This window comes from Thamnophis elegans, chromosome 2, assembly GCF_009769535.1.
Source record: "Thamnophis elegans isolate rThaEle1 chromosome 2, rThaEle1.pri, whole genome shotgun sequence".
Classification (NCBI taxonomy): Eukaryota; Metazoa; Chordata; class Lepidosauria; order Squamata; family Colubridae; genus Thamnophis; species Thamnophis elegans.
This window is the reverse complement of record NC_045542.1, coordinates 19,640,319-19,667,436: the sequence shown is the minus strand read 5'-3', so window position 1 is coordinate 19,667,436 and position 27,118 is coordinate 19,640,319. Positions and strand designations below refer to the sequence as shown.

General features: G+C 41.0%; 1 protein-coding gene across 3 annotated transcripts in view; it reads right to left on the bottom strand.

Annotated features, from left to right (window-relative positions):
* Nucleotides 1-27,118, bottom strand: part of PFKM (phosphofructokinase, muscle) — a 44,317-nt gene that overhangs the window by 10,386 nt on the left and 6,813 nt on the right. For all 3 annotated transcript variants that reach the window (XM_032209026.1, XM_032209025.1, XM_032209027.1), the window contains exons 2-17: nt 25,187-25,285; nt 18,413-18,486; nt 16,435-16,512; nt 13,560-13,749; nt 12,517-12,682; nt 11,981-12,025; nt 11,120-11,228; nt 10,407-10,502; nt 9,111-9,203; nt 6,756-6,881; nt 5,505-5,569; nt 4,877-4,940; nt 3,371-3,517; nt 2,071-2,141; nt 1,187-1,274; nt 428-580 (exon numbers count right to left, since the gene is read on the bottom strand). In XM_032209026.1, coding sequence (XP_032064917.1) covers nt 428-580; nt 1,187-1,274; nt 2,071-2,141; nt 3,371-3,517; nt 4,877-4,940; nt 5,505-5,569; nt 6,756-6,881; nt 9,111-9,203; nt 10,407-10,502; nt 11,120-11,228; nt 11,981-12,025; nt 12,517-12,682; nt 13,560-13,749; nt 16,435-16,512; nt 18,413-18,486; nt 25,187-25,277 — 1,656 coding nt within the window. In that variant the 5' untranslated portion in view covers nt 25,278-25,285. The remainder of the gene's footprint in view (nt 1-427; nt 581-1,186; nt 1,275-2,070; nt 2,142-3,370; nt 3,518-4,876; nt 4,941-5,504; nt 5,570-6,755; nt 6,882-9,110; nt 9,204-10,406; nt 10,503-11,119; nt 11,229-11,980; nt 12,026-12,516; nt 12,683-13,559; nt 13,750-16,434; nt 16,513-18,412; nt 18,487-25,186; nt 25,286-27,118) is intronic.

The following is a 27,118-nucleotide window of genomic DNA, read 5'->3' as shown; positions in this document are numbered from 1 at the left end:
TTCTGACCAGCTCAAGGTTGACTCAGCCTTCCATCCTTCCAAGATCAGTAAAATGAGGACCCATATTGGAGGCAATAGGCTGACTCTGTAGACTGCTCAGAGAGGATTGTAAAACAGTGTGAAGTGGTATATAAGTCTAAGTGCTGTTGCTATTGCTATTTTCAGATTCCTACAGCCTATTTAAAACTTGCAGATGGTAAACTCTAAACCTGTATCCTCTATGACTAGAAACTCAAAATAAACAAAACAATATTCATGCTTTTTGAACATCAGGTCTTTTTCTTTCTTCAGGATCTGTTTCAGTTCCTGTACACAGGAAACACTACTATTCCTCAATTCAAAAATGCAAATTTAAGCACCAGTAAGATTCTGCCCTTGATGATTTTTTTTCCGTGAGCTGGATCTGGGATGCTAACAAAGTACTTACTGCTGTTATGGTGTTGAGGGCTGTGTCTGCACCAATGCTGAAGTCGGAACCAGGAACATTGTTAGAAACAGTCGCAGGTATCACACAGATCGGGATGCAAAGCTCTTCATATTTGCACCGCCCTTCAATTATTTCCAGGCTGCCAGTAAAAGCCTACCAAACAGAAGAAAAATGAGTCGGCGTTCACTTCTGTAATCCAACTGGGAATCCAACTTCCTAAACTTGTTCAAATGTTGCACTCAAAAACCCCAAGATTGTAAGCATCATCCTCTTAAAGCTTCCGGCTCCTCCCTTTTGCTTTCTACTGATAACAAAGGAACTTCATTCCCATGATCATTCGTCCCCGGAATCAGATTTGCATCAAAATAAGCTCTGAACATATTTTCCCTTGTTCAGCTGGCTTAACATGCAGATGTCAGACCAATGGTTTTTTTTTTCCAACCATCAGTGAAACACATTTTGCCTGAAGAAAGAGATCGATGGAATATGATCTCATTTACCATGTTTCCCCCAAAATATTTTCTTTTGACCCCCAAAATAAGCACTTGGCCTTATTTTCAGGGAGGTCTTATTATTTTTGAGGTACAGGAGGCGGTGAGCGTGGTCAACTCATGGCTGTTGTTGGGTTGCAATATTTTCAGGGAGGGCTTATTACCCAGGAAGGTCTTATTTTCAGGGAAACACAGTAGCTATATCTTCCTATTGATCCTATGTAAGATCAGTGAGTTGATCGAATAGCTGAACTCTGCACAGGCCTACCTCAAAACCACCAATGATAATCAGCCCGTGGATATTAAAATTGGCAATGGTGTTGCTGATCTCCTCAAAGTATTTCTTGGGCAGAGTCCTATGATCAAACATAAAAAATCAATAAAATCTACCAATGATCCTCCTACACACAGTCCCTTTAATTCACTCATAGAAAGTACCAGAAAGTTCTCCATTAACCCAGAAGCTTCTTAGTCACCCTCATCAGAGAACTGACCAATCTGTCTCAGCATAAGACGTGTTTGGAGGATTTCAGTTATTCCCAGTGTTAATAGTCCTTGAGTTACGGTCACAATTAAGGCTGGAATCTTGGTTGTTAAACAAAACGGTCAATAAATGAGACATCATGTGACTGCTTTGCTCAATGACCATAATCCTGGCGCTCCTGGGTGTGGTTGTAAAAGGATCTCATAGGTCATTAGGTGCCTTAAAATAGGGGAGGCCTTGGGAGGTTCCACTTAGGAGCTAAAAATCCGCTCCAATTCAAGCAGGTTTTTCAGTCTCTGAGAGGAAAGATACTTGTATGAAGTCTGTGCTGGGCTTTCCTCTCCCACCTGAGACACCCCACACTCATTATCTTACCACAGTGGTTCCCAAACTTGGCAACTTTAAGACTTGTGGACTTCAACTCCCAGAATTCTCCAGCCAGCAGAGCAGAGCTCTGCTGGCTGGAGAATTCTGGGAGTTGAAGTCCACAAGTCTTAAAGTTGCCAAGTTTGGGAACCACTGTCTTACCATATTACCTCTCTTTAAACTCTTTTAAATTTGGGGCTTTTCGTAATATGTGCTTCAATTTATATCAGAAGAAAATAGTTCAACATATTGATTTATTTTTAAGTATGTTTAGTTATTCTGAAGCCTCTGTCCCCTCATACCTTTTTGTTCCAAGGTTTGATCCGCCTTTTCCAGTCCAACCACCAACTCCTGCCCATCCTATTTCTTCAATCTGGAAAAAAGAAAGCAGGGCAGGCAAGAATTTCATAGCTCAGCAACACAATTATTACGATCTTCTGCTCGACAGCCACACAATGGTGTACAGAGGAAGGAATGTTATCAGTCGCATGATGGACTTGTGAAAAAGCAAAAAGATATGGGACATAAATACAGTTCATATGGCGATGCAGAGTATTTAAAAATTAGTATTTAGATGAAACTGGAATTTTTCTTAGTAGGACTTGCAGACAGTCAATTAGAAAAGGCTCATGGATATGGTAACTGCAGTGAGGCTATTATGAAATACGAGATCCATAATGGAGGAATGGCTTGTGAAGATGGCAAACTTTGCAGAAATGGCTAAAGTGACTTTTCTGATTGGGGAACAGTAATTTATAAGCAATTTATAAAAGACTGGAAATCCTTTGTGGACTTTTTGCTGAAAATGAGAAATATGAATTGGTGATTTGGGAATTTATTGATTAAAAAGGTCAGTTTATGGGAAGAGACTTATGATTTGTTATTCGGGAGGATGAAATGATAATTACTGTAGTTCAAATTGCTGCAACAAGATTGGTAGGTGTTTCTTTGGTGATATCTCAGGGGTTGCCACAAAGATGATGGAGACAAGCTATTCTCCAAAGCACTTGAGGGCAGGACAAGAAGCAATGGAGGGAAACTAACCAAGGAGAGAAGCAACCTATAGGGTTTCCTGCCTGAGCTGAAATTGGACTAGAAGATCTCCAAGGTCCATTCCAACTCTGTTATTCTATTCTATTGTTCCTCTTTTTTTGTTATTTAGAATTTTTTTATTCTTTCATGTTACTTTCTTTTTTCTACTTTTCTTTTTATGTTTCCATAATTATTTTAAAATCTTATGGACAGTTTCTAACAAAAATATATTTCAAAAAAGAATGCTTTAAGAAAGGAACAAACTTCCTTGGTTTTTTGATGGAAACTGATTTTTAGCTTAATTGATCCTAAGGCAAAATGTCCCATTTTTGTTCCTTGGAATGGGTTGGGATGTTTTAAGACTATAAATATGTGTTCTTTACTCTTATTTTTGGGGGGGAAATAATTTAAAAATGGTGATGCTGAGAATTGGCCATTCTGCTACAGAATTAAGAAACCCATTGGGGGATGTTTTGGGGTTGCAAAGCAAAAAAATCTGAGAATCACAAGTGGCTCAAAGGTTGTCCACACCATTCTAAGAGAAATGGATGGGCAGGTTAAATAAATTACCTTTCCTTCAGCAAGGCCCTCAAACCCATCATGCACAGCCAGCATCTTATGTCCATGGATCAAGCCAATTCTGACGGTGGATCTCACAGCTGCATTCATGCCTGCGGCTGGTGCACCTACATTCATCACTGCCAAATTGTAGCCACTCTGGAAGGAAAAAAAAGGACCAAGGTAAAAAAAAAATGGCTTCCAATATATGCACACATTCCCCACCCCCCTTCAAAGAACTATTGGTCTTGGATTCCTTTGGAGGAACCAACCTGGCGGCCACAAAGACCCAGCCAGACTGCTCAGTTTAGAATCAAATGTTAATATCATCAATTGGGAATAGCTGCAGTTGTCCAAGCTCCCAGAGGGGAATATTCTGACCGAGGCTTCCCAAAAGCATGAAACAAACTTCTTGTCCCTGTAAAAACCCCTTTTATTAATTTACTGTGAATTCTGCTCATTTACAGCTGGAAAAGTCTTTCAAAGGAGGATTTACGGTCACAGACATTATCTGGCCTTTGGAGAGCTGACAGGCTGATATCTGCAGAAGTTGGGAAGGAGCCTCAGAGAGTCACAAACCAATTAGCGAACTAATTGTCTCCTGCAAACTCCCCTCCCCTTTCGCTCTTTTATTTCCTCTGGGAGGGGCCATTCATTGTCTGCACTTACTCCCAAATTGACTCCTGTTCTTTGTCTGGCAACTCTGTCCATGCGCACAGTGGGAACAGGCTCCAGCCGTTTGTCTGCCTCACTGATGTCTGACTCTGAAGGCAGCTGATAGCTGGCATACAGCTCTGGCCCCCTCTCTGCCTCCGACACAGAGCCCTCATCAGAGCCTTCTCCAGACTCCTCACTGTCCGAATCTGCTGCCAGATCCGCTGGCTGCTGGCGGGCCACAACAGGGAGCAGCAGATACCTATATTTCCTTATAGCATAATATATCACTCTGTCAAACAGAAAGTGGAGGGAGTGGAGGAGAAAAGGTGTCTATTTTTCCATTTCTATCTTCCATCCAAATACCAAGTAAATGGGCGCATATTCAGCCATTCTAAACAGGGCATTTCATACTCAAAAGGAAATACAAAAACCCATTTTCTAGAACCCCAGCTTCATTCTAGATAATATATGTGATCCATAGTGGCGCAGTGTTTAGAAGGCAGTATTGCAGGCTAATTCCACCAACAGCCAGCAGTTTGATCCTGCCTGGCTCAAGGTTGACTCAGCCTTCCCTCTTTCTGAAGTTGGTAAAATGAGGAGCCAGGTGGGGCCAATAGGCTGACTCTGTAGAGAGGTTGTAAAGTGGTATATAAGTCTAAGCGCTAAAGCTATTGTTATTTGTTTTCTCTCACCAGCAGCAGTTTTCCAGATTTTTCAGGCAGAGAAAGGACTTACACGTCATCTGGAATCAAATCTTTCTGACTGCCACATCTAAGATGCCAATGTTGGGTTCTGCCATTGAGCAGTAGTTTTTTTTTTTTTTTTTTTGCCTGCTATGCATTCTCCCATCCCAAACATTACCTTGGCTGAGGGTGGACGCACATGGGCCAAGACCTTGTACACATTCCAGTTATTCATAAAGCTCCTGTGGGCAACAAGAAAATTATGATGTATATTTTATCAGCCATGAGCGTTGCAGCTGAAAGAACATTTGAGCATTGTTGTTTCCCCATTTACACACACACACACACACACACACAGAGCGCATTGGGAATGGCATGTAGCCAAACTTAACTGATCTCAAAAAGCAAACAATGTGGTCCTGAATCAGTCTTGGTCAGGAGACCAACAAGACTACACTGAAAGGTTGAAAAATATCCCTGAAAAGGCAACAGTAAATCCTGGTGGCTGCATGGACTTCACATGAAACTACAGAGATGTGTCCATGCAGCCACCGGGAAATCACGAAGAGGGGTATGAAACTTTACTCTTCCAAGTTAATCTGAAATATAAATATAGCTCTGTGCATAAAGAAAATGCTTCAGATATTTTGTGACTTAGGGATAGTCTTTCTGACATCACATGCCAGGACAAAATCTAAAATAAATTGAGCCACCCCTCCTGTTTCTTCCTCCCTGTTGACCCCTTTCTCTTTACCATTGTTTGTTTTCTCCTTCCTTCCTTCCTTTCTGTTCAAACTAAGCCTCACCTTCCTCTGAGTTTGAGAGCGTCATCGAACCGTCCTTCAGTCATCGCTGTTGTGACATCTTTGGTCTGTTGAAAGAAGGGGAAACGGTTACCTGATTTTTACCCTCAGAACTTGCCCGCCGTCTGTAAAATGTTCCATCGTTTACTCAAACAAGAAATTTGGAAGAGGAGACGATTTGGTATTTTTAGAGATACAGTAGATGGGCCTCTCTTGACTTGGTGGCACAACTGCAGACAGCCCTCGCTTAATGATTTTATCTGGGACCAGAATTTTCATCACTAAGCAATGTGGTTGTAAAAAGTGATATCACGTGACCATACCACACCATTTAGAGACAGCAATCCCAGCACTCCTATTGTTGTTAGTGAGGTTCACGGGTCATTCAACTTCCTGCCAGCTTCCCACAAGCAAAGTCAATAGCCCAAAGTCACAAATGCCAGGTGGCTGATAAACAGGCCAGCAAGTACTGGGCAGGGAAGGCTGCAAATACATTCGAAGGGAAGGATGGCCAGTGAGGCAGTACAGCTAGGCAGGGAGTGGCTGCTGCAGAGTGAGGGAAGACGGGAAGCACCTTACTAGAATGACTTGCGACCTCCCCTACCAACTTCCTCATTGATTTTGCTTGTGGGAAACTGGCAAGGAAGGTTGCAAATGGTGATTATTATGTGACCACGGGACACTGCAACCATTCTAAGTGGAAGCTAGTTGCCAAATACTGGAATCACGGTCATGTGATTGTAGGGATGCAACTGCAGTGATTGGTCATTAAGTGTCACTAGTTCAGCACCTCCATCAATGGTCACTGAATGAGTGGTCGTTAATCAAGGACTGCCTATATTTCAAAATTAGGCTTGGCCAAAGTGCAAAACACTATTAAATCTATGCAAAGAAGTAAAGCTTCAGGTTTTATTGAATGTTATAACAGATAGATTGTTTTGTTGCTCTTCCACTACTAGATAATGATGATCATAATCATGATGCTTTTCTGCAAGCGGTTTTTTTTAAATTGCTTTCCTTAATCTGGCTTTTTGAAGGCCGGTAAAGATTGTGCGGATTATGCAAATTGTTCAGCAGTTTTACTATATAATAGCCTAGGCCCTTCTTCCAAGTACAGTAGAAGGTACCGTTTTTGGAGAAACTGCAATCGTTCAGAAAGAGAAAGGATTTGTTAAAAACAACAGAACCCACCTATATATGAAGGAAGGTAAAATAATCTCCCACGGATTAGTGAGAGAGGAGAGAAATGCTTACCACTTGAACACACTCCATAAGAGGAAGACGGACGGCCTGATTACCAGACAGACTGACAACACAGGCTGGGGTATCTGGAGTTCCTTCCATCAAAGCCATGACAGCTTCCACACCCATCCTGCTTCCCTGTGAGAGTAAAAAGGAAGGAAGGAAGGAAGGAAGGAAGGAAGGAAGGAAGGAAGAAGGGAGGGGTTTCCTTTAAATTGGGACTTTTCCAAGATTTTCATCCCAGGTTATCTCATAATTGTTCGCAGTCCCATCTAGATGGCAGGTTGGCCTCAGGAGAGGCCTTCCCTGCTTACTCCAGTACTTTTCACAGCTTTATGAAGGCACCCTGGTTCCTCAAGCGGACAACTTAGGCTGTCACACTAACACCTGTATTTCTTTAAGGTGTAGGATTGTGATTGTGTTTTGCTATAACTCCCCACGCTCCCCCCTCCTTGAGCCTGCAGCTTTGATGGCAGTATGGAAAATAAGATTACTTAAATATTATACTGTATATAATTATATCCTATAGCCCTGCACTTTACAAACTGAGATTGTTTTCACACTCCAAAAAGGAGGAAAGGAAAGGAAATCAACCTCACAGCTCTTTGCCCCAGGAAGTGGTGTTTTTTTTTTAATTCATTACATTTTAGGAAGATATAGCTGAACTCATGTTCGGTGCTAAATTCAAGCATGACATGTAAGGTTATAAATAAGACTGACCCTCTGAGCATACAGAGTGAGGTTTTTCAATAATTATGAAGAACTGCTGCCTATACCAAATGATCAAGAATTAGTCAGAACATAGGGATTCTCTTAATTGTGACATTTTTAAAAGGGGGAGGTAGCAAAGCATGCCTACACCTCCTTGTCTCTTCTCTAAGTAGCTGTATTTTTTTTTACTCCAGGCCTGTTGAAGAAAAACTTCTGTTTGTTATTAGAAGGCAGTTTGGTGATTAGAACAACTAATCAAGTCGGGAAAGTCTTAACAATAACTGGGAGGGGGGAAACAATACACATTTAACTTTTCTTGTGATGGCAAACTTATGACATGTGTATTAAAGGTGACATACCACATCACTGTGGGTGACAGCTAGCATTCAGCAACATCTAACAACTATCCAAGAAAGCATGCCCTATTCTTGCATGATTTTCAGAGACTCAGGAGACTGTGCAAGAACAGGGTGTGCTCTTACAGGGCCTCTGGACCCTCTGGATGTTGTGGGAGAGAAGCCATGATCTTGTATAGCCTCCCGGGCCTCTGAAAATTGCCTTACAACTGGGCCTCCTTTCATGTGGGTTGGGGAAGCTGCAGGAGGTCATGGAAGAGCTCATTCTCCAAAGCTGCTTCAAGAACGAAGGCCTCATGAGACCCAGAACAGCCTCAGGTAAGGCTGCAGCGGCTTAACAACAGAAAGAGGAAGCACACGGCAAGTTCGGGGAAGAGCTGGGCCATGGGGGCAATTGCACCATTCCTGAAGGTGCGCCTGCCTTAGGGAATGGCATGAGGTGGCCTGTTTGAGTGGCAGCAGTGGGGCTAGGGCTGCAGTCGAGGCCTGGGCCTGAACCTCAAGCCCAACCCTTGGCATTGCTACTGAGTGCTGCTATTCAGGGTGGTCTGGGTGGGCAGATGGGTGGGGGCAGATAGCGAATTGTTTCCTTTTTCTTCAGGGGTGATGGTGACACACCAACAAAGGTGGGCTTTTTCTGAAATTTTGCTATGCGGAATCCAAAAGGTTTGCCATCACTGTCCTAGAAAGATCTCAGGTCCTTCCTCTTTTTGTCCCCACTGTTTTACAGTCTGAATGATCTTTTCTATTTCTGGAAAGGCTCATTTTGTCATGTCTGGAAGCCACCTTTTACATTGGGCCATCCGGCCTGCAACATTGAATGCTGTGGGAAAATGGGAGGGAGGATTATATGCAATATGGGAGACATATAGTCAAAATAACATTCCTTTTTCAGAGAGTCAAGGACCCCTTGCCTGCACCTGGAAGGGCATGACTAGGAGGCATCTCCAGTCGGGACAAGTGCCTGATTGGACCATATGACGGACATGTGGGTACTGGGCAAGGATTTGACCTTTCATTTGAGTTGGGAAAACCTGGAAGCTTACAGATTTTCCCAGATGTGCCAATATGACATCTCTAATAAAATGGAACTTTGAGGAACTTCAAGCCTCAGAGTTTCCTTTCGTTGTGGGTGTTACTTGGAACCCCATTTTCTCATCTAAAAACTTCGGCAACCTATGAGTACAGGAATCAAAAGGACTAAGAAGCTTAAATGCCTGCTTTGGGTTCCAAAACTTAATAAATACAGCATCGGGAAAACACATTTAGAACAGAAGATGGTGATGGTGATGATGATTACCAGAACACGATCAAAGGCAGAGGGGGTCCCACCACGCTGCACATGTCCTAGGATGGTGACTCTTGTATCAAAACCCAGGTGTTTCACAACCAGCTGGAGAAGGAAGAGAAATACAGTAATTGGAGTTTTTGACAAAATCCCACAATTAATGCATCAAAAGTGGAATGCAGTCCCCAGAATCATGCGAATCGCAACATAGTTCCCCTCAAATCAAGTTTCTAGATCTCAAGATTTTAAACTCTTTTGGACAAGCTGTTTGCAGTTGCATGAGTTCAAGAGAGTTGGGTTATGGGGAGCATCTGCAATGAGAGGAAGAAGAAGAAAGGGATACTGGCTGGTTTGCTTATGGATGCATATACAGCTGTGGCAAGGTTGGGAAGCTACCTGGAAGCTGTGTGTTTGTCTGCTTCTTAAACATCATTATTTTTTCCTTCTGCAAATTCTATTGTAGGCCCAGACATCTATTTATTGGGGGGGGGGGAACTGACTTGTCTTCAGTGACTAGTACTTGCATTGGAGCCGTTTTGTAGCAGCTACAGTGAAATGTGTCCACAGGCCCTTAACATTTGGAAATCCCAATGACTTAGCCAACTATATTTCACCTGCAATGAATTCCCCAGCTGGGAAACATGGAGGAAAAGGAGAAAAAAACAAGAAGGAAACTTTTCCTGGTTTGCTAAGAGCTTTGGAATTGAAGGGGAAGCATTCAAATACTAGATCTTACTTGCACTCTCTAAACGCATCTTATAATAACAGAAACTAGTTAAAATTTCACTTAATTTGCCTGTTGGTCTGAACTGGGTCTTTTAATTGTCCCAAAGCATAAGATTTCACACAGTTGACATCAATGGTGGGATTCAGCCAGTTCGCACCTATTCGGGAGAACCAGTTGTTAACTTTCTAAGCTGTTCGGAGAACTGGTTGTTGGAAGAAATCTCATTTTGTTTTTTCCCACTTTACAGAGCTAATCCTGTAAGGAAGGCAGGAAGGAAACCTGGTGTTGTTTCTAGCCTAATCTTTATTGCCCAGTTTACAGAAACTGCCTCTCTGGTTAATTTATTACATTGTAACAGCTAAGGCGAAGAGCCCATCAACGTGAGTGAGTTGAGTTGGCCACGCCCACAGGGTCACATGACCACCGAGCCACGCCTACCCAGCTGGTCAGGAGGGCAGAGAATCGGTTGTTAAATTATTTGAACCCCACCACTGGTTGACATCCCACATAGTTTAATTTTGCCTCCCACTGAAGTGTTAGGCAAGGAATGAGTCAACCATAACCAGCCTTGAGTCACTCACACTCTTAATGTCTTCAGAAGTGATGGATTTTCCATGTCTATCGATTGCTCCTTCAGCCACAATGATGATGTTCAGCCTTGAGCCTCGAGTTCTTGTCTACAAGAAAAGGAAGGAATACAGGTCAATTTTAAAATGGGATTCGGATTTGGAGAAATGGGATCTATCAGCCTGCAGAAGCCCCCTGTTGAGACAAAGGCAGGGAAGAGCTATCTTTGGAATTCCCTTCGATACCCCAGTGACTGATATAACTCATTATTATGTCCGCCTGACTAGTAGAGGCACAGATTACTTTTACACACAGAATTAAACCAGCATTGGGTTTTTTTTAAAAATAATCATAGCTTGAAAGAAGTCATAGTAGCTTATTTTGAAGGGAATCTTTAAAGAAGGTCAAATGAAATTTGTGAGAAATATGTTTCTTTCCTCTTTTTATTTTCTAATTTTGTTAAGAGTTTTAAAAATGTAATGAGGTTAAATTTAAGATGAGATTTTGATTGTGAGACCCAGTGTACATGCTGTAGAGCTTCGGGAAACCCCCAAAATGTTTTACTCGCTTTGTTGCAATATTTGCTGTATTATGGTAATCTGAAACCGAATCCAGAATATCTCTGAGGTATGCCTCTACTTACTAAGAAGTAAATTCCACTGATATTTCCATTGCTTTGGTGATGAGTCACCATATTTCAAATTTGGATGTTTCCTATTTTGATTACCTCGGTTAACCTTCTGCACAAGTGATCCTCCCAGCCATCTTCTGGTGGGGATTCTGGAATGAAAACCCAGTCTGCACCACTTGCCAACGCCGTGATAAGGGCTAGATAACTAGGAGAGGAGTGGAAAAAATGGAATGTGAGAAGTTAATCATTGTGCAAGACTTTAACTAGCAACTTAAACTGCAAGATAGGAAGGTGCTATCTCAAAAAACAGCAGGATTAGAAGCTGTGGTCTCCCAGAGATTGCTGGGGTGCTATTCTTAGCAGCTGTGATTAGAAAGACCAATGTTGAAGGATGTTCAGGTTTATTTAATAATATTTGGAAAACAACAGGTTATCCACTCTTGAACTGCACATTAAAGCAAGACTTGGCAAAAAATATAGTACTTCTTATCTTCTCCAAAGAAAACCGACAGCTTTCTGCTTTCAAGTGTTGGGCTGACCTATTCCTCTTTCAATTTTCTTCACAAGCAACAAACTTCCAAATCTATTTTTGATAAAGTGACGTTTTCATGTTTGCCTGAATCCAGAAAAAATGTGACTACTCTTAACTATAATCAGTGGAAATAACCTGGCCTCAAAATCATAATTTACAAAACTGTCTTGATTGTAATAATTGTAGTCAAGCTTAACCACATTTACACTTTGGTGACCCCCTAATCTAAAACTGAAGAAAGATATTCCAATTATCTTCTTATGCCAAGCTGGAGGAATTAATATTAAATCCTAGATGGAGGTAGAAGCAAGAAGACTGGACCATTCACACAACCATTATTCATGTATTAGTAATCATGATCCAATAGTTTTAGGGCAATCTTTTCCACGTTAAACTAATCTCATTGTAACAAAACAATTTCCTACCCACAGTGACGTCCCATCACTTCCAGCACAAATGTCCTCTGATGGCTGTAAAATAAAACCAAAGTAAAAATACTGACAGTGACCATAAAACACATTTATTTGCAGTATTCCTATATTCATAATGCTCAAAGCAGGAATAGATGTAGGTAGTTTCTGCAGAATATTAAAAAGAAAAATTCTACTTCTGTGATTTGTACATTTTGACTGATTCTTGATCCAATGTGCTGTTTCTTATTTTGAAAGTTTTATTTACTTTTTTTATGACTGCTTGCTATTCTATAATAAACTATTTGTCAATCAAGTTGGCAAGTGCATCTTCAGCCTATAATAGGACAGTTAGATATTAATATTATTTTCCGTCTATTTTTTTTCTTTCTGGCCTTGTTTATTTTTCTGTTGCATAGCAAAGAGAAAAACGTTTCTGTTTCTCATAGCTGATTTGATTCTGGTTCCCCCCCTTCATATTTGAATACCGTATCTCCAAGTTTCTTGAGGAATATTACAAAATGGTGGAATGCACTCTCTACAGGCTTTACCTTTGAGCAGTGGTGGTGATGGCATCCACTATCTCCATTATCCTGTGGAGAGCAGAATCTGTACCAATGGTCATGTCAGTCCCGCAAAAATCATTGTCAATAGAACCAACCATGCCAACAATGTTCAGGAAGCTGGACTTTTTGGCTTCGTCTACCGTGATGCCCCCTTAAAGAGAATGGAGACCCAATCAATATCAGCAGAAATTATAATAATGTCACTCTTCATTCTTCATTTGAGGGGGGGGGGATGAAAAACCACTCTCTATAGGCCGGGTCTTGGAAAAGCAGCATTTTACCCTGTTTGTTTTACACTAAGAATTGCCACAAAGGAGAAAAATTTGGCTTAGGAACTGAATTACAGAGGAACATGCACAGATATAAAGATATGGAAAGACACTGTTGGCTTTCTCAGAGTTACAATAAAGCACATAGTTTGGAATATAACACAGCACACAAACTGTGGCTCTATTCGAGTGGGAACCCTTCAGAGATGCAGAAATGTCCAGAAATCTGAATTTGTAGAGCAAAATGTGATTCAGAGTCCACAGGGATGCCTGCAAAATGTGTTCAAAACATTGTAAGGCAACTGCATTTTTTCCTGCGGCTCACAGCGCAACTCTTGGAAAAGAGCTATTCGGCTTAAATTATTCCTAAGAGATTGCTATGTGAACTCTTGCATTTTGACCCTGTATCTCTGCTAAGATAATATTCCCAATCAGGGCAGGGAACTTTGGAGAATATTCCTAATCTGACTTACTGAGACACTGATTCTAGCCACAGCCTATCCCTTGACCCGCCACATCAGATTGGGTGAGTAAAACTTTTATCTTCTCGTCAGAGAGCGGAAGTGAGAGGGTCGTGATTTAAAGAGGACTTGTGAATCAGCGAGGCAAAGGCAATGATGTCCAAATCTGCAACTAAGTGGATCAAGCAAGGCAAAAAAAAAAATTGATCCAATTGCAGCAGGGAGGTCACATTTTTGAATCTGATCTATATTTACTTTTGACTGCAGTTCTTAACTTGCCTTTGCATAACTGTGGTACCTGTCTTAACCAGCTCCTGTAGCAAATTGCTCCATTCTGCTCGGAAAGTGTCTGCTCCAGTCAAACTTCCATCACCACCAATCACACATAGGTTGGTTATTCCTCTCTTTACCAGGTTGCAAGCAGCTTTCAGGCGTCCTTCCCGCTTGCGGAAGTCCATGCACCTAGCACTTCCGATTACTGTGCCCCCCTGAAAGGAGACAAAATGGAGTGTGAACTGGGAGACAATGTGTTTGCTGCTATGATCAAAAGGAAGCCCCTCATATTCACCCAAAAATATTCCACGTATATATTTTAATTTCTTTTCTTAAGATCTTTGGTTCGGAGACATATGAACACTATTGGATGTCTCTCCAGAAAACTAACAGAAACTCAATTCAGGGAACTCATTTGTGATCTCCATTGTGCTAGGAAAGACCAGGTATATCTGCAGGTTCCACTATCTAGTCCTAGGCCAATGAAGGAATAGTAAAACTATTTTTATTGAGATTGACTATATTAACAGAATCTTGCAAGTCTGATTGTGCTGTACCTCTTCCTCCTTATTGTTCAATGAATTAAGAAGATGTCTGCCTAAAACTTTCTCAAATTATATTTTATTATTTTGGCTTAAAACCATTTCAGCTCCTGATGTCTTGGCAATTGTTCCTGGTATCTCAACTAAAGCCATTTTCCTTACTCTCTACAATATCACTCAGTTTTCTCTTGGTAAATGTCCTGTCTCATCCTATCAAAAATAGAATCCCAGGATTCTCCAAGAATAGGGAGGTTTTTTTTTGTATAGTTCACACATATCCAGGTTTTTTCTTCCAACCATAGTTCATTAAATAATTCGTAGTGGTCTGATACAAATATATTGCTAATACCTAAGACCTTACTAAAGCAGAAATAAAAATTATATAATATGCCTTGGTATTAAGTATAAACCAAGCCAACATCTTGCAAATTCTGTAATACAATGATATAATAACATTTTAAAAAACCCAATAATAATATTAATAGAAGAGAGTATCTGTAGCTCAGGGTTGAACTGTGGAGACCTTGCTATTCTCTGAGCTTGGTTGCTTTCTTACAGATGTTCATCATCCAATAGGTAACATCAGCATCATTGCTAGAAGGGAGCACTGATAGTGCAAGCTACTTGCATATAAGTAGAGAACAAAACCCACTCCCTTCTAGCACTGATAATGTTACTTAGTTGGGTACTGGAATGTCTGCAAGGAAACAACCAAGCTCAGAGAGCACCAAGGACCCCACAATAATAATATGATGATAATAGTGGTAATGATAATGAAGATGATAATGATGGCTTGGTGTTAAGTGTCAACAAACCAATATTTTACAGAATTCATCACAACGTTACCTTAATTTGCAATTCATACTTTAGGAAAATGAAAAAATATGGCTTATCTTCACTCTGTATAAAATGCTATATTTCTCTTGTTTGCAAATCCATTACATTGACCTGTAATGTAAAGCATCTTCATGATCACTGAAATCTTCATTGCAAATGGTGGAGCAGTATCCAAGAGTGCATAAGAATGCTTGTAAATATCATTGGCTAAATGATCTGTGGACAAATTTATCCTCGGCGTCTCCAGCCACAGTACAGGGTCTGGATAGCAACCGAGAGATTTAACTGGAACAGAATCCTCTGCAATTCTTGTTTATTAAATCCAAACAGCCTTTCCTCCCCACCAATGCAAGTATGGCTGCAGGCAAAGGTTATCTCCAATTTCAAGTTATTTTAGGCCTCAAGACATTCATTGTGACCCCGGCTGAGATGGTATCATTACATTTAAGAAGCTCGACCTTGCCAGCGATCCCAACCAAACCAAAGGTCACGACGTTCTAATGATCTCAAGGCACCGATCCCTTTAGAAGAGATAGATCTAATTATCTTCTGTTTGATTAAATTTATTGAATGTGAGTAGAATGATCAGATTTAAAGTTCATACATTTATGAAGGTAATGCAGAAATGCATAACTTAATTTCTTAAAAATCACACAGGTATGATTGCTCCAATTATATTGCGTATTACTGTCCTTTCTCTTTATTACTGTAAGGGGTAGAAGGTTAAAACGAACTGGGAGAAAGCTCTACAGGGATTTAATTGTGTAAGGTCAAACAGGTATTTGCCTGGGTTTAAGCTTTCTACTAATCCTCTGCCTGGAGTCTGGCAAAGGCTTCCTTACCTACATATAGAGTGTATTTTTTATTTCAACTCTATCAAGCCTCATTGTTAGCAACAACTGGGTTGAAAAACTACACTGCTATATATTCTTTAGGAGCTGGATTTTCCAGTCCGTGTTGAAATACTTATAAAGAATTATAGCAGCTAATAATCCTAATAAAACAGTTTAAGCCACTAAGTAATTTGACAAACATAGGCCCCCACCATCATGTAGTCACACATATTCAAATCTTGCAGACAAATTAGAGATTCAAAAAAAGTTAGGGACTTGAAATATTGGTTTTTGGCAGATGCACAACTGCAAAACATATAGGATCTGGGAGCTTATCTATATTTTGAATATCTTAATAGTTGCTGGTCTCTGTGATTCCTTTTATAATTAACTAGCTGATTACCCGGCATTGCCCGGGTATTTATTTATAGGGGTCAAATGTCCAGACCAAACATAATTTCTAATGTTGGATTTTCCCCCTTATCAAAGGGAGTGAACATAGTCAATGGGTATTTTGGGAGTTATAGTTCTAAATATCATGAAGACATCAAAACTATGTTATATCTTCATTCCACTTGAGCTTCAAAGGCCTTTCGGATATCTTAGCTTGAGCATCACTTCTGGTGGGGAAGTCATGTCACTTCAAACATGAGTCTGGAAGAATGAAAATCAAGCCAAACTGACTCACCAGCTGCAGCATCATAGATACACTTTCCCATGTTGCTTCTTTAATGTTATCACCGCCATCCACAAGCCCTTGGTAACCCTGGAACAAAAGGCAGAATAGATTATGGAAAATTAGCTAGATAAGGTGAGATACTGAAAAGGAAAGTAGAACTAATCTTGGGAATGGGGAAGGAATGGGGGAGCCATTAAGGTGGACCCTATTAAAATGATTACTCAGAAGAAAGCATGAAAAAGAAACTGAAAATAAAACTGTCTTGATGCTGTTTAGTAGAAGATGGCAGGAGAGAAACGTAAAGATTTTGTTATTATAACTTAACAGAATAAAGAATGTTTCTGATGCTCCAGCCAAGCCTTTTCCTAGACCTTGCCTACCTCAAAGAATTGAAAAATACATCTAATTTAATTGCATAAGGGAGAATGCTCAAGGTAAAATGTCTTTTAAATACAGTACATGGCAGGGCCATATTTGGCCAAGGTGTGGAATTCCTGTGACGTTCTTTAGCAACTGAAAACATTGAACAGGAAGCAACGGAACAAGAGGCATTCTGAATCAGAGTTCTTGGCATGATTGTAGCGAGTTTGGCATAACCAACACTACACAATGCTATTCATGCTGTCCCTTTCTATTCTGTTTTCCAGAAACCATTGGTGCGAGAATTAGGACAACATAAGCCAAAAGCATCGTGTCAGCAATATGGACATGGCAATTTGACGTGGTCTCCAAATATGCTCAGTGCTAAGCCAAAGACAAGAAGGGCACAAATTCAGCAGTGTCCCTAAAAGACACCAAGGGGGTGGGGACACATGCGCGGGCGCACACACACACATACACCAAGTTTTCCAGAATACAATAGAAATAAGTCATCTGTAGACCATAACCCTGGCCTCCAAAATCCCCCAGGACTATATTACCAAAATTTCACTGCAATCCATTAAATAAAAGCAATAGAATTTTGGGGGGGAGTTTGGGGGTAAAGCATAAGATGTAAATAACTTCTCCTTGTCATTCTAAAATATTTTTTTTAAGCCTAACCATGTCAACCATGCTCCAGCAGAGGTCCACAGCAAACACAGTGAAGCAAAAATCTCATGCACACACTAATGCCATGTTAATGCTGCAAATATGCGTCCCAATGCAATTACGCAAACTGAAGAATTTGCCTGATATGCATCTTGCCCGTTTCATCATCTGCCAAGTTCTCCATCTATGCCCCATTCTTTCTAGTGATATGGCCCCACCAAGCTATATTCCTGTGGTCCTCAGTTCTGACCCTCCAGTGGTGGGTTCCTAACAGTTCGGCCCACTTCAGCTGAACCAGTAATGGTATGACAGCTTGGTTGCTGGAACCAGCAGCAACTCAAGGCTGCCACGCCTCTGAACCGGTTCCCCGGTCACTGCTGTCGCCATCTTGTTTTGAGTTCTGTGCATGTGCAGAACAATTTTAACTGAACTGTGCATGCATGACCGAACCAGCAGTAAAGCCGGGCAGAACCCACCCCTGAAGACCTCCATACAGAAAATTACACATCTTTTAGAAAAAAAGAGATAGGTTACAACTCTTCCCCCTCTCTATGGATGGTGTATATTTGTGCGGACATACTCTTGGCATGCACACGGATTAGCCATGTTATTTGAAACATGTTGGGAGAAAACAGAATTCTTTTGTATCTTTTTGAACTTAAACAAAATTTCTGTAGGCAAGGGGGAAAAAATGGGATAAGTGGTTTGACACATTTGAAAGTGATATTCCTATCTCTCTTGGCAGATTAAAATGGGTTTGCATCACTATCCGCTATTGTTTGAGTAGATTAGGATTAATTCAGATATTGATGCCATACTCACTTATGCAGGTCAGGCTAGCAAGAGTGTTAAATGCCAAGATGTCAAAGCCAGCAATTCCCTTTCTTAGCTAGAGCTGCAATGCTTAACAAAGCTAACAAAGACATCACCGAGTGAGGGAACCATCCCATCTACTCACCTCATGAACAAAATATACTTTGGCACCAGTGTATATCCCCACTCGGACCACTGCTCGCACAGCTGCATTCATACCTATTTAGAAAGGGGGGAAAAGGAACATTTATACTTGCAAATCACACGTGGAGTATGATTTTGCATAAACTTTGAGCCAATTGCTCTCTCTCGCAGTCCCACCCACCTCACAGGGTTGTTGTCATGGGAAAATAGAAGGAGGAAGGTGTGTGGGATACATTTGCTGCGTTGAGCTATTTGTAAAAATAATAGAAGCAGGATACAAACAAACAAACATCAATACATTATCACTCTGGGATCTGCAAGGCTTCCCCATATCTCTTCCAAAACTGAGCTGCAGAAGCAAAAGATTCCTGAAGGCACTGGATTTTTTAAAAAGGTTATGCTTTCCTTCCAACAAAATCTTAATTTCCTATTAAATCACAGAAGAAGCCCATAGCAAAATTAAGCAGATTCCTGGAAAGCATTGATTTATAGAATCTCTGGGAGAACTGACATGGGGGTAGTGCAAACTCAACCTTTAATAAAATCAGGCTGGTTTGAGTATTTGGACTACAAAGGTTTGGAGAAGTTTTCCATTGTAGCACTGAATAGGACTACACTTCCTTCTTTGGCACCCGTGCATAATTTAGGGATCTTTTTGAACTTACAGTTCCTGTTCAAAATATCATAGCAGATGGAACCTGTGGGCGGGAAAGCCTTCACACACACAAAAATCATATAATGTGTCATTTGCCTTCATACTTCTTCATATTCTGCACTGATCACGTTGCATGTAGACTGTGGCAATGTGTTGTATATGGGGCTGTTATTGAAAATCACTTAGAAGCTGGAGCTTATTCACACAAAGCAGTATAGACAGAGCGTCCATATAACATTTTTGCTCTGTGAGCTGCCCTGGTTCCCAGCAGGCTTCCAGATCAATTCAAGATGCTCGTAATCATTTAAGGCAGTGATGGCAAACCTTTTCGGCCCTGAGTGCTGAAAAGTTTGCGCAGAAACATCATGCACACCTACACGTTTGTCGGAGCTGCACTCCAGAAAAGCTGAAACTTCCAGGTTCTAGCCTGCATGCGCACCTAACAAACGAGCTGACCGGCGTGCATGTGCAGGTCAATTTTCAGTACTGCCCTGCGCGCAAAGAGATCGTGAAAAGCTGAACTTCCGGGTTCTCGCATTCATGCGCACCTGACAATCACCTGCCCAGCACGCTGGTTTTCAGCACTGCTGCGCATGCAAAGGACAGCTGATCGTTCTGTATGCACGCACACCAGAAACCCAGAAGAAAAACAGGCAAGCCCGCACGTGCTGGGTGACATGGCTTTGTGCGCCACATTGGGCATGCGTGCCATAGGTTCATAATCGTGGATTTAAGGTATAGTGCCTTGTTATCTGAGGGGCATCTATGTTATGTAGTTTTAAGTTGTCCTACAGAACTGGACAGAATTGGCAGGCTTTGATCCCATCAATTATATTGTACAGATAGTCCTCGACTTACAACACTTCATTTAGTGACCATTCAACATTACAGTGGCACTGAAAAAAAGACTGATGGCCATTTTCACATTTATGACTGTTGCAGCATCCCCATGATCATGTGATCAAAATTCAGATGCTTGGCAACCGGTTCATATTTATGACGGTTGCAGTGTCCCAGAGTCACCTTTTGCGACCTTCTGATAAGCAAAGTCAATGGGGAAGTCAGATTCACTTAACAGTGGAGTTACTAAATTAAATTGGGCGACCTGCAGAGTGCAAAAACTTTTTTTAAAAATTTACCTTGGTAAAAGTAAACACCAAAATCTTGGTGTGTCTTATTCTTTGGTATGTCAGTTGCAAATATAGAATTATTTCTGAATATAACTCCAGACAAAAATATTAGAGTATAGATAAAATCTGACCCCGGGGGGGGGGGGGGGAGGTAAGATGGATGGCATGTACATTTTATAAATTAGTAAATAAAAGGTGTTTTCTTAAACTTGCTTTTAAAAAATCTTATGGAAAACAACATCACACTATTGCAATCTGGAAATTCTGATGTTCTTTAAAAAAAAACACATGTAAATGAGGAATATTCTGACAATATTTTCGAAGAAACACTACAGATGTATCTGAAAATCTGCCCCCCCCTTTTTTTGGCCCACATTTTCTTTGGAAAATGATACACTTTTCCATTTTCAATAATTTCCAATGATAGATACACTATTTCATTCCAGCCGAATTATTGGCTGGACTACCTTTCTCTAAGAAATAGCACAGGTTCCAACTTTGTCCCAGACACAATTCCATTTTAATGTACCAAATGAACATTTAAGGAATGCTTTGGATACTAAGTACAAATACTAATGGTTACAATCTGAATTTCCAAATGACTTCTTAATAATGACACGCAAGATCAATGTATCAAATAGGATCCCTGTGGAGTGCATTTGTATTCTTAGATCAGAGTCTCATTCTTAAAACTTCTCTGCTATCTCTCCTTCTTCTTCATTCTGGAGTGACTGTAATTTCTTGCTACTTACAAGTTGCTCATATGCCTCCATCTTCCCTAGGAAGGATTGCACGTTTTATTTTTGAAATGCTGACATTTAAAGTCAAGTGACTGTAGAACAGTCTACCATGCCAACTTTTTGCTGCCTCCAAATATACCACACGGGGAGAAGGGATGTAATCCAATGCCAGCCATTATATACCACCAAACTGTCTCCAGTGGTTGATTGAAACGGGAAAAACTCTGCATATTCAAAGCAATAAGTGGCAGTTAGCTACCACTGTGAAAAAGTCTGCTTTGGAGGTAGGAAGATGCAAAATGCCCTAGGCATTCAATCAGTCTTACATAATTGATAAGAAGACACAACTCAACATTACTACGGAATATTTCCATAGCAAAGAAGGAAAATGAAGCCCAGAACCTATTAATCATTTCCAATAATTATTACTTTCCGCTGCAAATTAAGAGCATGGAAATGGCTAGCCAAAGGCTTGCCACAAATCATTAAATACCTCCTTCTCAGAATCAACTAAAAAAAAAATGCAGACAACTTGCCATGTGTGAAAAAAATGCTATCTGTTTTTGTAATAGCCCCAATTAATCAAAGGGCACAAGAACTTGGGAATTTCAGGAGCAATAGTGCCAAAACACCCAGTTAGTGTAGTATATCTATCCTGGTCACCAAGTGGTGGCCTGTGGACCACTGGTGGTGTGCAAGAAAATTTTGGTGGTCTGCAGAAAAATTATTTGCATTTTTTGTATATTGCACTAAATCAGGGGTCCTCAAACTATGGCCCCTGGTGCTTGATAAGCGCAATGAACATTTGTGTTGCTGCAGAGCGTCTCTCCCTTCTGTTTTTTTTTTGTAGGGGTTGGAGGGGGGGGAGAAATTCTGACTGGAGTCTGCTTCAGCCCCCTGGTGCGGGGCTTTGGGCGAAGGTGGAGGGAAGCGCTGCGGGTAGCAAAGAGCTGGAGGGCCTTGTTCCAGTGGGACTGCATCATAGCTTGGAACTAGCTGACCATCTCAGCCTGCTGAGCCTCCAGGCACCTGGCCTTGTACTCCTGCAGATCTTCCCTCTGCTTGGAAAGCTTATGCTCGTAGTCCTCAGTGAGGTGCTTCTGCCAAGCCTCCTTCTTGGTGAGATCCAATTTGAACTGAGCCAGCTGTTTTGCCAATTCTTTCTCATGGTAGCTGCTTAACTCCAACAACTGCTTCTTGTTGGGATTCTAAGGAGCCTGGGCAGGCAGGCGAGGAGTGGCTGGGAGTGTAGTGGGGAGTAGAGGCTGGTGAGACGCCCCTTGACATGCGTAACATCAAGTTGGCCATGCCCACCCAGTCACATGACCACCTAGTCACGCTCACCTAGCCGGTCATTAAGCAGTTCATATTAGTGGTCCACGAGATTTAAAATTATTAATTTAGTGGTCCCTGAAGTCCAAAAGGTTGGGGATCCCTGCTCCACATGGATATCAGTGCCCCAAAATTCCTAGACCTAATTATATTTGGGAATTCTGGGAGTTAAAGTCTACACATCTGGAGGGGGCCTTGAGGTTATGGAAAACTAGTTTACTATTCAGCCTTAACAACGTACTTTAAAAAATGAATTGGACCTTGATTAAAGATTTCAAATCCCTACACAAATAAAAAGGATTAACCCGTTATTGGGGAGGGGGGGGAACCTAGGTTAACAAACTGGGAGGTCATCCCAAAGAAGGCTTCTATTGAGCAGCAGACAAATTTCTTGCTGATCTAATAAGCAGTTGATATGGAAGAGGTGCTAATTCAGAAGCTGTAAACCGCTTTGGGCAAAGCAAAGAAAATACATGAAGCAAGGTCTCTTTTCCTTTAAGAGGATTTCCCTGATACGGGTACCTATTTCCGGCATCTATACAGTGTTTGTGCATTTTGCACTTCCAAAGCACAAGATAATTTGTTACCAATCTTTGGCAATTTTGGCTCTGAACAGTACTCTAGAAATTGCACACACACACACACACACACACACACACACACGCGCACACACACAAAGGGATGCTTCATATGCTCAAACTTATCAACACCTGATTTACTCTATGAATACACTTTCTCACATTAATTTGGTAAGGCTTGGGGAACCCAAACCCAATCTAATTCTGCCACAGGGAAGAACCTTTGAATGATGTATGCCAACTGAAATCAAAACAGTCACAGGTGTGATGTAAAGAAGACCCTCAAGAAACATTGGTATGCATGCTCTTCTCACCAACCTGGTACCCACTATATTGGTGGGACTGCAGATCCCATTAAATAGCCATTGATCGTGATCATTCTGAGAGTTGACCCAATACATCCTAAAGGTGACAATCTGAGATAGGCTGGTAAATAGCTTCTCAGTTGTTCAGCTTGTGAATGGCAAGCAGTGTGCGAGATATGTTTCTGTAATATCCTCCCCTTCAAACTCTCCTACAATCAGTTGCTAGCTCCCTATAGCCAATTGTTGTGGGCAGGTTGGGCTCCAATTTATACCCCCAACAAAAGTTGTATAACTACCAGCTTGAGGGCTGCATGTATTCTGGCCAAAGATTTGCTTGTGTTCTCAAGAACGCCTCCAAAATTGTCCCTTAGTAATAACTTTAATGAAGTAAAAGGAGAAAAGAATGAAAGAGGAATAAGTAAATTAACCATATTGAGTGCATTTAATGAAAACCTAATGAAATCAAGAATCCTAGCCCCACCTACTTTTCAGACAGGCCATAAGACCTCTGACATGCCATATGAAGTCCAAAAGAATTTCCAGTCTGAAAACATTTGCAGAACTCTATTTTAATCTCTATCAAATCATCAGTAAGATTTGACCCAGATACGATGGATGTGCCTCCATGAATTGCCATGATTTGGCCAGTCTATTACTTGGGTTTTCTATCCATCAATTAGGGATGACTTAGCCACATAATGAATGAGACATTTGTAACAGCTAAAAACTTTTCTCCTTGTACTGCTCACAACCTTATAGCAATTTTTATCTGGGTATTTCTTCCCTAAAAAGATTCCCCCCCCCAAAAAAATGCACTGCAGTTATTATTTTGTATCTGTCCAAAAGAATAATTGGGATGAACACAGTAACTATGAAAATTTTTGCAAGCCAAACTGGTAGCACAACTGTCTGTCCATGAGTGATATTTCTGCTAAGGAACCAATAGACTGGATTTTACACAATATTTGCTATCAAGGCAAAGACCTCACTGAATCACGATGCAAACTTCTGAAATAATTATACAAAGAGTTTTCATGTTGGAGGAAAAACAAGCCACTAAAGTTCTATTAGATCAGAAACAGGGAGTTAGAGAACATCCAGTCCAGCTTCTAGACAGTGAAAAACGTCAGCGTGTTGACAAATGGTCACCTACCCTTTTTCTAATCATAAATCCCTGCAAACACACAGTGTATATTAATGGTGCAACAAGAATTCGGAGAAAAAAACATACATTTTCAAAAAGGCTTTTGAAACTGAAACAATGTTTTTTTCTGTCTTGTGCTATTCATAGTATATTATGCTGGTCTCTTAAATTGCTTTCTAATCCATTTAAACAACAACTAAAAACAGGATATGGGCTAAAGTCTAAGATTTGGAAGGGGAAAGCTAAGGGGGGAAAAGGGAGGGATTAATTAATAAAAAACTGGAAACCATATAGGCAGGAGGCAGTAAAAAAATTGATCCTGCAAGCCATTGACTTGAGAGGGAAAATGAATAATAAAAGAACCAACCAAACCGCTTTTAAAACACTTTTTAAGCAGTAGAAAGAAGATTAGGGAGGGGGTGCTGCAGCTGAGGAAAAGATTCCCCTATAAGAAAGCTGTTGTGATGAAAGAAAGAATGCCTTGGTAAATAGGATCAACCCCAGTATACATCCTCCTTTGGAATTCACAATGGAGGGTGATGGAGAAAAAGTTTTCCCTGTTGGAAAAAACCTCAGGGGGTTGGGAGAACAACTGTAGGGACAGAGGGGGAGGGGAAAGGAACCTATGGGTCAAATCATTGCCTCCCACGAACTTCTTACTTTGAATAAATCTGTAGCACACCTACCAGCAACAGTTTGCAAATTAGCCTGGGGAAATTCCGATAGCCAGAATGAAAAATAAATGAATAAAATAAAACATGGAATATTCAGCCTTTGATCCTGATTCCACTGGGAATCCATTGCCGTTTTTGCCACATGTTTTTCAGGCTATTTAACAAAGGTAATCTGAAAGCCATGAAAAATTCAGAGAAGAGCAGACAATCCACTTACCTTGGGCATCGCCTCCGGATGTCAACACTGCAATGGCCTTGCCAATCCCCATCGTGTCACTGTGCTCATGTTTTAACGTTTTATGTGCCATTCTCCGAGCTGGAAGATCAACAAAAAGTTCTTAAAGTGGCTGATGGAGAAAAAGCCCGTTGTCTTCCCGGCCTCCCTGTTCCTCCTCCTGCTAGGAACGGACACGCTGCCTCTGAGGTCCAGAGTGCCCTTCATAGACCTCTGTTGTTGCTTTTCAAAGTCTTTGTCCCGCCTCCTCTCTGGTCAATGATAAGTGAGACTGTCACATGTAAGTGATCCTTAAAGCTGCGTCAGCCACACCTAATCCTAAAGGGTACATGGCCAGCTGTCCCGAGTACCAATGAACAGGAACTCTGAAATGATGTTACATTATTAGCTGTGTTTTGCTTAGGTACTTGTAGGGACTTGGGAGAGAACTGGAGTTGGAATATTAGAGCCTATAAGAATATAGGAAAGAAAAAGGCAAAGGTAGCAGTCCTGTATCCCTTTTTTCCCAAGTGCCATTAAATTCAACAGGACACACTCCCGAGACATGTGAGAAAGCAACATTAAAATTACAAATATTTTGTTTTAAGGACTGCAGAACAAGGTGTATTGGAAATGCCACTCTAAAAACCAAGGATGGATCATGCAGTATGAGCAGAAGGATGGATCCTTAAATATATTCCATCTTAATCCTAAAACGTAATTTGTATATTGCCTCACGGCATACAGTCAGTCGTTAGGATAGAACAACAAAAAACAGAAATTAGAGTACAGTAGGGATGAGCAACCTGAAGGTTCTCAACTCTAATTTTTTTGGGGGGGATCTCAGAGCAGACCCCCTCCCCAATTGTAGGATTAAATGTAGCAACAGATGGTTCATTTTGGGCACATGTACTTCTCTGGTCTATTAAAGTTCTACAAAGCATGACTGTATTCTGTGATATATAATATACGATGATATGATATATTATATTATTTGGTATTGGTATTGGATCTGGGTACTTGAGAGACCGCCTACTGCCAATTACCTCCACTAGGCCGATAAGATCCCATAGATTAGGCCTCCTCCGAATTCCATCGGTCGGCCAATGTCGGCTGGCAACCACACGGAGGAGAGCCTTCTCGGTGGCTGCTCCGACCCTCTGGAACGAACTCCCCGTGGAGATTCGTACCCTCACCACCCTCCAGACCTTCCGCGTAGCCCTTAAAACCTGGCTGTCCCAACAGGCCTGGGGCTAGAGACCTTAACCCCACTCGAATTGTATGACTGTTGTGTTTTTAATGATGTATTGTTTTATGTTTGTAACTTGTCTGTTCCCCCTCCCCTTGAAATTGTGAGCCGCCCTGAGTCCCCCCAGGGAAAAGGGCGGCATACAAATAAAGCAATTACAATTACAATTATTTGCTGGATTTAAAGACCACCTTTCCTCTATTAGCTCAAAATACCATTAAAACCTTTAACCTCTGAAGTACTAGGTAGGGATGTTCTATTTCTTTCTATGTGGTGACACAAACATTTTTGTGGCCTTTGGAGGCTACTAAGAAAACATTTGCTCACCCCTGACATACAGATTACAGATTCCAAATCACAATGGCCGATTTCATATATGTAAGTCAAAGACAAACAGCCTGGCAGGTGTCTCAGCCTTCCTCTTCTTTATTTGACACTAAAGGTTATAGCCACCACTTGTAGCCTTTATTCTTTAAGAAGTTATCCTATTTCTTTTTAAAGTCATCAGAATTATGGACATTATAATCATGTGGAATAATATTGTAATGTGAAAACATCTTTTTCTCCAGCCAGAATTTCTCCCCATTTAGTTTCATTACAAGAGAGAGGAAGAAAATATTTCTCCATTGTATGTGTAACTGTATGTATAAAATATTAGCACATGCATGTTTCCATTATCAAAAAAA